This window comes from Staurois parvus, unplaced genomic scaffold (assembly GCF_062004578.1).
Source record: "Staurois parvus isolate SC_StPar_1 unplaced genomic scaffold, SC_StPar_1.0 ptg000019l, whole genome shotgun sequence".
Lineage (NCBI taxonomy): Eukaryota > Metazoa > Chordata > Amphibia > Anura > Ranidae > Staurois > Staurois parvus.
In genome coordinates this window covers 11,639,346-11,652,128 of record NW_028317815.1, presented here as the reverse complement: position 1 = coordinate 11,652,128, position 12,783 = coordinate 11,639,346, and the positions used below count along the sequence as shown (strand labels likewise).

Here is a 12,783-nt window from a genome sequence, read left to right as displayed (position 1 = left end):
ATGTCATTGTCCCAACTCTCTATCTTGTCCAATCCAATCGGAGAGCATTTTGAATTAATTTAGAAAATGAAAAACATTCTTTGAGTGGTGCCTGTGCCAAGTGGCTGACTTCTTATGCTCGGTAAGCAGGAGTACAGCCACTTGGCGCATGATCCAGAAGCACATAGAGATCTCTAAAGTAGCAGTGTGCACTCCAGCTGTTTTATAGCTTCCAAGGGTAGAGAGCAGATATGGTATCTACACAGTTACTTTGGGCCAAGCTGGACGAATGTAACTGTATAATATACTTATGACTGGAATTATTCTGTACAAATGCCCTAGCAAGAAAAAAAAAACATAGAATATTCCCTCCTATATGGAAAAAAAGGTTTGTGTGTATGTGGATATATGGTGTAGGGAGTTACTGTATAGATATAATATTGATATTGACAGTATAACCCACCCACTTTCAGAAAAGTGATCTGAAAACAGAAAAAATGGCCAAGCATGAGGATTTGAGCAACCCTGCCAAGGCCCAAATTGTAATGGCTAGAGGTCTTGGTCAGAACAACAAAACTGCAGCTCTTGTAGGATTTTCTGGGTCTACAGTGGTCATGACCTACCAAAGTGGTCTAAGGAAGGAAAATCAGGGCAGGGGGATGTAGACAGAGAAGGCTGGCCCATGTAGTCTGATCCATAGAGTTACTGTAGCTCAAATTGCTGAAATTGTTAATGCTGGTTCCAATAGAAAGGTGTCAGAACACACAGTACATCTCAGTTTATTGCATTTTGGGGCTGTGTAGCTGCAGACTGGTCAGGGTGCCTGTGCTGACCATGTGTCCACAGCCAAAAGCGCCTACAATGGGCACGTGGGCATCAAAACTGGACCATAGAGCAATGGAAGAAGGCAGCCTGGTCTGATGAATTACATAATGGTTTGAGGAACACAAGAAGTTTGAGGTTTTTATTTGGCCTCCAAATTCCCCAGATCTCAATCCAATTGTGCATCTGCAGGATGTGCTGAAAAAAGTCTGATCCATGGAGGCTTCACCTTGCGTCTTACAAGGCTTAAAGAATACTGACGGCTTGGTGCCAGATACTACAGCAAACCTTCAGAGGTCTAGTGGAGTTCATGTCTCGATAAGTTATGGTGGGGAATGGGCAGGGGGCGGGGTCATAATGGCTGATCTGTCTACACACAGTAAAATGTATAAATTATATCAAATTTGCTGTTTGGAACCAGTAGTGTCAGATTTGGATGCTGTGACATTTTGCTCTCATGGATGGTAGCGGGAGGTTGGTGACTATGTTCTAATCCAATCGAGTGGACATACAATAGTGGTCTCTCAAGGCAGACAGTTAGGTTTATATAATTGTGAGTATAGCGGAGTGTCTCTCGGTGCACTCTCCCTACAATGATTTGTCAGCTTTCAGGGACCCATCTGACCAGGGACAAAAGTTATAGAGTACATTCTGTGTTTGAGTGAACTTCAAAGCAATAAGATCTGCCTTGAACCTGAAACTCATTTGTTTTCCTGGATAATCAACCCTCCATTACCAAGATCAATGGGTCTGCAAGTGTCTGCCAAAGTTATGGGTAGCCCATACCATTATCTTTTTGTCTAGGGGTAGCATTAGATTGAGTAAGGCTCAGAGGCATTTTTAAAGCCTCATACAAATTTTTCTGAACCACACATGGTACTGTTTAGGTCAACTGGGCAGCTTATAAAATGCCACCAAAGTGACTTCACTGGTGGTAAGTGGGAGAATTACTGTCCGCAGGTAATTTTTCTGGTTTATCAGAGGTTTTCAAGAACCCTGCCAGCATAGCAAAAAACAGAGCTGCCATTCTGGGCTGGTTTCTGAGGGTTCATGCACCAGGCCAGTCATTCCTTTTTTTTTTTTTTCCATCTGGTGGCCTGCTGAGTTAGAACATTGTATGTGTGTAACTTAAATGTCCTGATTCGTGACATGCTCATACTTGTTCTGGATCACTGACCTGCCAAGTTCTAAACGTTCGGACCTTGTACCTTAAAAAAAAAAAAAAAAAAAAGGCAACGATAGCTCCCTTATCCCGCTTCTAAACATTAATTTACAGGCATTCAGTTACAGGCTTGGCATATAAAATATAAATTACCCTGAAGTCTTTTATCCTATTGGAAAGGCTTAGTCACCGAGTACTGAAAGAGAAGCAGAATGCCAGCTACATAAAGCTATGAGTGCAGGGTATGCTGGCAGAGAAGGGAGATCACATTGCATTCTCAGTTCCTCACAAATGGCTCTAGTAACATCATGAGTGGATTGCTCAGAGATACGCCTCAAAGTTTTTTCCTCACTGAATGAGCCACGTACCTGCCAATATACAAACATTTACACAGTGAACGATAATCCTGGGATTTGTATAGAAATGACTTCCATTGCTACCATCAGTTATTTTCAGATTTCTGATATTTGTACATTTTTACTGTTGCTGATATTTATGTACTGTGATTTTCCCAAAAATGATATTGAAACAGAAATTGTTATCAAAACCGGGCTGCTTTGGTTCAGCTGTTTTCTATTATAGTGTGTTGCAGAATATGCTGCTGATCCACCAGTGTTTCATTTATTGGCAAGTTTATTTTCTGTTAGTACATTGAAAAGGTATAGAGACTTTGGTCCCTAAGGATAGATGCTTGGTACGCCTGCCATACTGTCTTGTAATCCCATGGAGGACTGCATGCTTGTGCTGATTACGTTCTGTATGCCCTTCATCATTGAGAACTGTGAGAGAATTTTTCTCTTCAGTATTCATTTTTTCAAATGTTACTTTTGGAGAGAGCACATTTTCTTGGCAGAATTCCTGACCTCATTTTAACCTGCTGATATCATACTAATTTTGGTTGTTTTAGGTAGAATTACAACTAAATGATTGCACATACAACAGTTACTGTTGATTTTAAAGGTAACTTGTTAAAACAAAAAGATGAAGGTGGTCACCACTGACCTGAAAATGTTTGTTCTCTGGCTCTTATGCTGAAATTGAGGCTTCAGTGTCCTGAATCCGTGATCTGGATGAAATATACAGTTAAGGACTTTTAACATTTCTGTTGCTACTCAACTGCATACTTATTTCATGACATTGACTTAAAGGACTAAAGCAAGTGAGCATCTAACATTCTCCAACGGAGGTCCACTATGACAGCCACCATGATTTTGTCATGACAGTTTAGCATGAACGAAGGAAAAAGAAGAACCAGGATATTAGCAACATCTTCTAGCGTTAGGCTTGCAGAGAATAACTATTAAAGGTGAAGTGCAGCCAGAGTTCTATTGGCTGTACATCTCCTGTGGATCACAGAGTGCCGTTCGTTCTGCACTCCTGTGACTCTTTTTTTCAGCTGACAGCGGGCTGAAGTCACTCAGCTGGTTCAGGCTGGGGAAAGATCCCGACTTCATGGTCAGGATCCACCCCAGAGTCTGGAGTGGCACCTGATATGACTCGGCCTCTCGGTGATCTGCTGAGAGCCTGAGCCAGCTGCTCCCTCCCCTTCCACAGCCCAGCGCTCCACTGAGCCCGCGGGGGGCAGAGACAGAGCAAACAGCAGTGACTGACAGTGACCGTTCTCTACTCACTGCGGCGGTGAGAACTTGGCGATTTAGCGGTCATGTCTCACACTTAGAGCCACCGGGGTACAGATGCAGCATTGGACCAATGCTGCATCCACCTACGTAAGTATAATTTGGGGGAAAAAAAGCCATCCCTTTTCCTTTAATCTATTACAAGATACATTTTGCCTGCTTGAATTCCGGTCTTTAAATAATGGGATGATCTATATGTAGATTCATTAGCCAAGACTGACTCAGAATGCAAGTTTGTTTTAGGTGAATATAATTTTTTTTTCTGTTCCTAATACACAGAACAGCATCTATCTGGGATTAAGGGCTGTAGACTTTCTGGAAAGAGTAATCTAATTTTTGTAAAGGCTCTGCATGGTTGAGGTCTTGAAAGCCCCAAGAGGCATGGCTGGATTACCACAAACACCTGCCTCACATAGAATTACAGTCTGAAGCTGGCATATTACATGTGAAGCCTGTGTGCTGCTAGGTGTTAATGAATCATCTGCTATTCTCTGCTGAATGATGGCTGTATATAGGATGCTGCTCTGTACGTATCTTTGTTTGTGTTTTTCATGCAAATGAATGATTGCGTATCTGGGTGTATTTTAGAATTTATAACCAAAAGAAAATGTTAAGGACTGCATGAAAGGTTTTTGTGAATTGAACATTTATTTTTGAATAGAACCAGAAATGCCATCAATATGATCTTAGCACACTGCTGACATTGAAATACCATGGAGTTGTATTAAAAAAATGTATAATGGGAGAATTATTGAATGAACTGTTAATCGGAAATTGCTACGTTTAGTGTATAAAAGTAATATTCTCACACGCTATATGTTTTTGATAAATTTACACAAAAAGTATTCCTAATTTATTTATTTAGCAACAGATTTGTTTTTTTTCCAGGGTTTCCAGTTTAACAGTGGCTTTGTGTAGAGCCATTAGTTTAATTTTGTGCACAGTTGTTGCATTACTAGCTTTGCCAATGCTTGCCCCAGGTAGAAATGGAGGCCATTTTGCTGTACTCGTTTGGGCTAGTTTTCTATGCATGCTTATTAATTTAACAATATTGTTGGTACCCGCAGATGGCTGGTGCATGGCTTTTAACCTCTTTCTGTCCTTCCTATTGCAAAATTATTGCCGGGTGGGACTTTATCGTTGGGGTGGACATCGCATGACGTCCTCCCGAAACGCACCTTGCGCATGGCCGTGATCGCTCACTGGCTGTATCCACTGCACACAGCCAATGACAGATCACTGTACCAGCCTGCTGCTGGTACCATGTGATCGCTGAGACTAATCACAGCAGATCACATGACAATTGTAAACAATGAATGGCTTTGATTCATGCCATTCATTGTGTACAATTGTGTTGCTAGCTGTGATTTGTCACAGTGATCACTTGGCACAGACAGGGCCAATCATAGCCCATCTGTACCATGTGATTAGCAGTTAATAACAATATACAGTGAGTGAATCTATTTGATTCAGTAAAAATTCTTGCTTATAGCAGTGAAATTCACTGCTATAAACAGTCATATTGTGTAAAAAAAAAAAAAAAATCCTGATCAGTTACCCAGAGTAGTACAATGTTACTATGATAACATTATAGTGCTCTGGTCAGTGTGTTTACAGAAAAAAAAAAAAAAATTTAAGAAAAAACTATTTTTTTTTCTACTCACCAGTTAGTGTCCCTGATCACTGCCACACCACTTATATGATGACATTGTAGTGCACTGGTGACAGTATATACAAGGGAAAAAAAATGATGAAAAACTATTTAATTTCTTCATTTTTTAAAAAAAAATGACAAAAATGTACAACTTCAAAAACCTACTAAATACCCTGGACTGTCTATTTTCCAAAAAGGGGTTGTTTGGGGGATATCTGTACTGTCCCATTTTTGGGCCTCAAATAATGAGATGCTGTCAGTACATCAGGATTGATCGATTTTCAGTTGTATACCATAGTTTGTGGACTCTACAACTTTATTACAGACTAAATAATAAACACTGATTTAGGTTGTTTTCACCAAAGAAATGTAGCAGAATACGTTTGGCCTGCATTTATGAAGAACAATTTTTTATTTGCAAAATTTTATAACAAAAACGAAGTAAAACATATTTTTTTCCTAAATTTTCATTCATTTTTTGTTTAGCAAATAAACGAAAACCCAGTAGTGATCAAATACCACCTATAGATACTCTATTTGTGTGAAAAAAAAATTTCATATGGGTACAGTGTTGCATGACCATGCAATTGTCCTTCAAAGTGTGACAGCAATAAAAGCTGAAATTATTCCTGGACAGGCAGGGGGAAGTGGTTAGTACACATGGCAAGGGTTTGGTATACCCTTTGGATAATTGACAGTAGCTTCACCGACAGCCAATGAACTGGTCAGCAAGTGCTACATGTTTTCCAGCAGATCAAGTTTTCACACTCTGACGTATTTCGATAAATAGTAGATGTTTGCAAAGAATGGTCACGTAAAGCAACCAGTGAAGTTTCAGTGTACATAGAGCCATATTGCCAAATAAGTAATTTCTGATTTCAATAGGTTACTATACCATAAACTGTTACTAAACCCACAACAGTGAAAACACCCTGTAAATGCTGTAAAGCATGCTTTTTATACTCACTGTTAAACCTAGGGGGTTATTCCTTTGCATTGTGCAAAAAGGATGTTTGATACTGCCTTCTCTGATCCTCCCCTTCTTTTACTGTACCCAATCCATCTGCTGATAGAACAGAGCCTTGGCTGCAGGCTGCACTTGCTCAGTTTGGTGTCTATTGCTAGAGTGTTTTGTTTTTCGTTTCGCATAGGAGAGTGCATGTGATCAACACATGGTCAATCAGTGCTGTCCAGACAGAGGGTTAGGGGTTTTGCAGCCTCATAGGACAGTCAGGGAGCAATGAAAACTCCTCCTACAAACCTTAGCCAGTGTCCTGCTAGACACTGATAGAAGTCATATGGCTTATATATACTTTTGATGAGAAAAGGTATTTAGCAGTTTATATTTACTAAAATAATTGCATTTCCATGTTCTGTGTACTGTGGGAGACCAGATATAGTGAATGCAGGGTTTTGGGTTTAGTAACCCTTTACTTATTATTCTTCACAAGCTTACTAGATTTACCCCTTTGCAGGCCCGTGAAAGCTTTGATAGCTTAGCTAATATGGTGAAAGTGCAATTTCTGGGGATGGGGGATAGTGGTGTTGGCAAAAGCAGCAACACTTGTGCTGATGTAGGTGATAAAAGGACCCTTCCAATCTACTTTATTTTTTTTTGTAGGGAAAAAGCGTATTAGTCCTTAGGCATTTGAAAGATTCATATTTATTGAAAGGTCATAGAGCACCTGCATATCCAACCGTCTGATGTCTATTTAGTAGCATTCACAAGCCTAAATCACAGTATCTCAGGTTTACAGTGATTCTAAAGGCTGCTTTTTGATTTAAAATAAACATGTCTATACTTACCTACTTTGTGCAGTGGATTCACACAGAGCAGCCCTGATCCTCATCTTCTCGGGTCCCCCGCCGGTGCTCCTGGCATCTCCCTCCTGTCGGGTGCCCCCACAGCTAGCAGCTCACTATAAGGGGACCCGCTGCTGTGTGTCCATTCACACACAGAGCCGTGACTCAGCCCTACACCCTCTTTCTTCTCATTAGTTCACTGGCTGTGACTGACAGCAGCGGGAGCCAATGGCTCCCACTTCTGTCCTGGCCAATGAGGAGCAGGAATCCTGGGATAGCTGAGACTCCATTGCACATCACTGGATCGAGAGGGGGCTTAGGTGAGTATTAGGGGGGGGATGCTGCACAGAAAAGCTTTTTACCTTCATGCATAGAATGCATGAAGGTAAAAAACCTTGAGCCTTTACAACCACTTTAATTTTCCTGTAATGATATTTGCTTGTATATGTGTATATTGTGGTTCCAGCTGCTTTCTATAGGAGTAATTTGTAGCTTTGTTTTATGGTGTCTTATACTAGATAATATTGTTCTGATTTCCTAAACTTGGCGGTGTACCTGTGGAGCTTCGGGACCAATGAGCAAATGTCTCTATGAATAAAGTGCATTGCTATTCTTGTTACATCTCTTTTCTTATTCTATTGTGAACTAGATAAGGGAGGGTTCCTGCCAATGAATAATTGCCTACAGTGGACAAATGGGGTTAAGAATTCCAGGCTTAAGCTGGCCATAGATGGATCGGCCAAGTCAGCAGAGACTGGATGAATTTTGATCTATCTATGGCTGTTTCCGCTTGACAGGATTCAAATGTTGGAAAATTTTTCTCTGTCAGCAGCTCTAGCCACTGATTGGTGTATTCTGACAGTCCTGCTGTCAGAATACAATTGCACAGTGGGGAGGATTCCTCCATCCACCTCGCTTGTGCGAATGAGGGAATCTATTGTTTTTTTTTTTTCCATCAGCGCACAGCCTGATTGGTGGTTTTTTTTTTTTTCCCCAAATCAGCCTTAGAAGTGGGTGCACAACATGTAGTGGTGGTCAGTATCTACATTTGTTGCTCTCGATGAAAAATAAAACATGCAGTATTACTAGTTTGTTAAATCTCAGTATAGGTATTCAGCTTTTATGTACAGTATATGTTAATTTGTGTTTGGTATAGTGTTACTTAACACCTACTTTAATGTTCTGTTCCTCATTTTGCTTGCAGGTTCTATGTAATTTAATATACAGTGTAGTATCCATTTGTCGCATATTTCTCATGTTTTGTCTTTGTCTGCCTTCTTGTACATAGGGGATGGAGAATTCAATGGAGCATTGTGCCTCAAGTATCAGAGCCTATAGTAAGTTTGACATTTCACAGTCCTACAGAACTTTTTCATTGTTAGTCATAGTTTAGTTGTTACCATATAAACATTCTAAAGCCATTATGGAACCTTAAAAAACATCATTTTATAAATTACCTTTTATTTTACAGATAGAAAATTGTATAAAACATCTCAAAAATACAGGTAGACTGTAGTTTTCAAAGTGCCTAAAGTTAATACTGACCATTATCTCTAGTAGCTGGAGAATAGAAATGTTGAACAGTTCTGTTTTTCAGAAACTTTGATAAAGCAGATTACTTATATAGACTGGCACTTTGGAGATGGTAGTGCTGAGTTCTGTTTGATCATTTATTGTTGTTAAAACAAAGCAGACGTCCAGGCAGATATTATGGATGCACGGTTAATCCAGCTTTGTATTCATTAAAGTGTTACTAAATCCACAACAGTACATACAGTAAAGCAAGCTTGTATACTCACTGTGGAACCTAAGAGGTTAATACTCTGCATTGTGTAAAAAGGCTGTTTGTTTGGTCCTGACTTCTCTGCCCCTCATCTTGTTCAAATGTCCACGATGATAAGACAGTAGCCCTTCTACACATGCTCAGTTTAGTGTGTATTGCTAGAGAGGTTTTTTTTTTTCCTTGGGAGAGTGCATGTGATCAGCACAGGGCCAGTCAGCACTGTCCAGACAGAGGTCAGGAGTTTTGTATCCTACTACAGCAGAAAGAAAACTCCTACAAGCTTTAACTAGTGATGAGCTGAAGTCACAGGACTGCTCTAACTGCTGATGAGAAAAGGTATTTAGCAGTTTATATTTACTAAAATAATTGCATTTCCATGTTCTGTGTACTGTGGGAGACCAGATATAGTGAATACAGGGTCCTGGGTTTAGTAACACGTTAAGCCCTAAATGCATAGTACGTCATTTTCTTTAGGTTGTGCCTTCTGTAATTACTTGTACATCAACATTCATAAAAGTAGGTGAGGGCACTATAATGTCGCCATAGATGGATTGTATGTTAGTGAGTTCAGCCTGGATTTCAGTACAACCAGTCTGTTGGATTTTTTTTCATGCGATTACTGATGGCAGCTATAACCAAATTTGTCCAGTCAATTTTTGGAGTTCTGTGTGGAATGTGTCAGGTTTGGCTTTTTGTTTCTCCACTTTTTTGTGTCACACCAATACAAACAAAAGAAATAAAAATTAGAATACTTAAACATTTGTAATTGAAACAATTTTCTGGGCGAAGTAGTGCATTATTGGCCAAAAATATTGGCATCCCTGCATTTCTGTCAATGACTGTATATTAATAAATCTGATGGTAATGGTGTCATAGAATGTAAACAAATACAATAACTCTCCTCTGAACCAAATCTTTCTGTACTTCAAATCGAATAGCCGTTAAGATCTCTGAAAATAGCCATGAATCCAGATAATTATACTTTTTTCCTTGTTGCATTAGTTGTCAGTGGAGTTCATGCATTGTGCCTATCCTCACAGATAACTATAACTGGGAAAGCAGAAGAGCCTTCAAATGCTGTGGTGCCAGCTTAAAAACAAATTAAATATATTTACTACAGGTTTGGTTCTGAAGACGACTCCTGCAACAAATTCAGATAGTTCTGAAATGCGCCACTTTTTCATTGTGGCAAAATGAATGTTCGTATCTTAGGGAAGTGGACCTAGTTAAGATTAACTCTCTATTGGTGTACAGAAGAGAAGAGATTTTGCGAAAGTGTCTCACTTGTGATCTAAAAATGGCACAGAGTGTACCACATTTTAAGTACACGTTCTAGACAGGTTCATGAATTTGGCACACGCTGTGCCACGTTTAGAGTGCATGTGAGCAGGGAATTCCAGGGCATGTGTTTTACATATTTGTATATGTTATTATCTTAATGGAAAAATCAGTGTTGAATGTGTGCACTGTACTTTGTGATTGTACTGTACTGCCATCTTCTGGTTAATCATGTAACTTGCAGTTTGGGAATACTGTAATTCAATTGTATGTCATTGAGATTTCATCACCATACTGGTTTGTTTTTTTTTAATAGTTTTTCGTAAATATACCAGGTTTTTTACTTTGCCCGATTTTATTAATTTTTTTCCACTCACATTTTGCAAAAAAAAAATAATATTTTTACATCCTTTATGAAGAGACAAAGCAACATATACTGCAAAATATAGTGTAAATGTGGAAAGGTAATAAGATTAGACTTCCTATTGTATTTTGTCTAGATCCAAGAGCAAGTGATCAGCTGCAGTCTTAGGTTGTGCAAGTGGGTGGAATAAATGAGGTAGAGTTGAATCCAGACATATTAAACACCCTTTTATTTGAGCTATGTTTTTTAATCATTGGTTAATCCCACTCTCAATAATAATTTGGACAGCTGCCAATAGAATACACACCCCAGTGCTTCCAAATACAAACACACACTGTATTCACAGCATATGAGCGCAAGCTTATACCTATAAACAAATATGAATATGATAAAGTGTTCCAATAAATCAGCAAACATATATATGTAATTATTTAGTGAAACCGGGAAATATATATTACACAGTCCTCTTATTCACCGCCAAGCTCATCCACCACATTTCCAGTGCTTTTCTTAAAAAGGACCTCTTATAGAAAAGTAGGTCATGATTGTTCTCCCGTAAAGGGGTTAGGCATACCAGATGCTAAGTCCATCTCCTCTCTCTGGCCAGAAATTCCCACTTCACTCTGTTACCACTTTCCTTGGCTTTTGGTTCAGGGACATTTAGAAAGAAACCTCTCCATAGTGCATTATCTCTCAAACTATTAGAGTTGTATTCACATACTATTACACTCACAATTCATTATTAAAAGGGATCACCATATGTTAAATTGTTACTAAACCAAGGACCCTGCATTCACTATAACTGGTCTCCCACAGTACACAGAACATGGAAATGCAATTATTTTAGTAAATATAAACTGCTTAATACCTTTTCTCATCAGCAATTGGATCAATCTTGTGACTTCTATCAGTGTCCAGCAGAGCACCGGTTAACGATTGTAGGAAGCATTTTCATTCTGCCCTTATTGGCCTATGAGGCTGCATAACCCCTGATCCTCTGTCTGGACAGTGCTGATTGGCCCTGTGCTGATCACATGCACTCTCCCAAGAAAAAAAAAACATCTAGCAATACACACCAAACTGAGCATGTGCAGCTGGCCCCCAAGGCTCTATTCTATCAGGAGATGACAAGGGGGTGGATCAGAGAAGTCAGGATCAAACAACCTTTTTACACAATGCAGAGGATTAACCCCTTGATATTACTGTTGTGGGTTTAGAAACACTTTAAATCTTTCTGCGATATTACAATCAAAGGCTCACCAGATGAGGATATATTATATCAATTGAATCGTGTGATTCCCATAGGTTGATCCACATGCTCCCCACTATTCCCTCAGGATTCGCCATGTATATACAGGGACCTCCTTGCTCCTCACTCCACCACTCTTCTGCCTCCATAGAACTTTAGACTGGTATTAAAATAAACTCCCATAGTGTAGTATTTTAATACTTCAATATAAAATACCACTCACAAGGTACAAAACATAAACACACATCCTATGATATTACTGCGGCTCACCAGGTGTAAATTACCTTTTTTACAAACACCTGAGTCACTAAAATCATCCACACAGGAGTACCTTCACCTCAGATTAACTGCATATAGTGGACAAAGGGAAGACTTGCCAAAGAGGTTTGACTCCTTTTTCTCAGTGCGTCACAAACCTGTCATACTCATAAACATGTCATACTTACCTGCTCTGTGCAATAGCTCCTGGCTCCTCCCGCATAACCAGTGCCCCGCATAGAGCTTTGGCTCTATGTGTCTTATGGCCTCTTAATTCGAGACTGTACATAAGTCACCCCCCTTTAAAACAATTACATTTTTGTTGCTTTGCAGCCTAAAATGAAGACACACAGTTTTTGTTTTATCCAGCTGTATTTTTTCAGTGCAACTTATAACAAAAAAGTGAAAGAAGTCACCAGCATGTCAGCAAAAAATATATCAAAAACAGAATTGTGGAGTTGGAAAAAGGAACAACCTCTCCTAAAAATTACTTGTAAACTCAATCAGGTGTAGATAATCACCTCAATGGCACACAAAGCCATTTGACTGTCAAGGAAACCGCATGGAGGGTGCACACCGCTCAAGGCTGACCTGCCAGAGATCCCTTGCTGTTGGATGTGTTTGTGTGCCTGCTTGGTCCACAACCACAGTTGGTGAACATAAAGAAAGGAGGTAGCGGCACTCCAATGTACAAACAGCAGACTTCTTTATTATTCAGTCTATGGAGGTAAAAAGCCAGCAATACATGGCTCTGGGAACATGAAGTTCCCAGAGTCATGTATTGCTGCCTTATG

At 39.6% G+C, this 12,783-nt stretch overlaps 1 protein-coding gene across 3 annotated transcripts in view; it reads left to right on the top strand.

The window, feature by feature from the left end:
* Window positions 1-12,783, top strand: part of GRAMD4 (GRAM domain containing 4) — a 218,492-nt gene that overhangs the window by 153,859 nt on the left and 51,850 nt on the right. For all 3 annotated transcript variants that reach the window (XM_089684820.1, XM_089684813.1, XM_089684825.1), the window contains one exon: window positions 8,346-8,394. In XM_089684820.1, coding sequence (XP_089540946.1) covers window positions 8,346-8,394 — 49 coding nt within the window. The remainder of the gene's footprint in view (window positions 1-8,345; window positions 8,395-12,783) is intronic.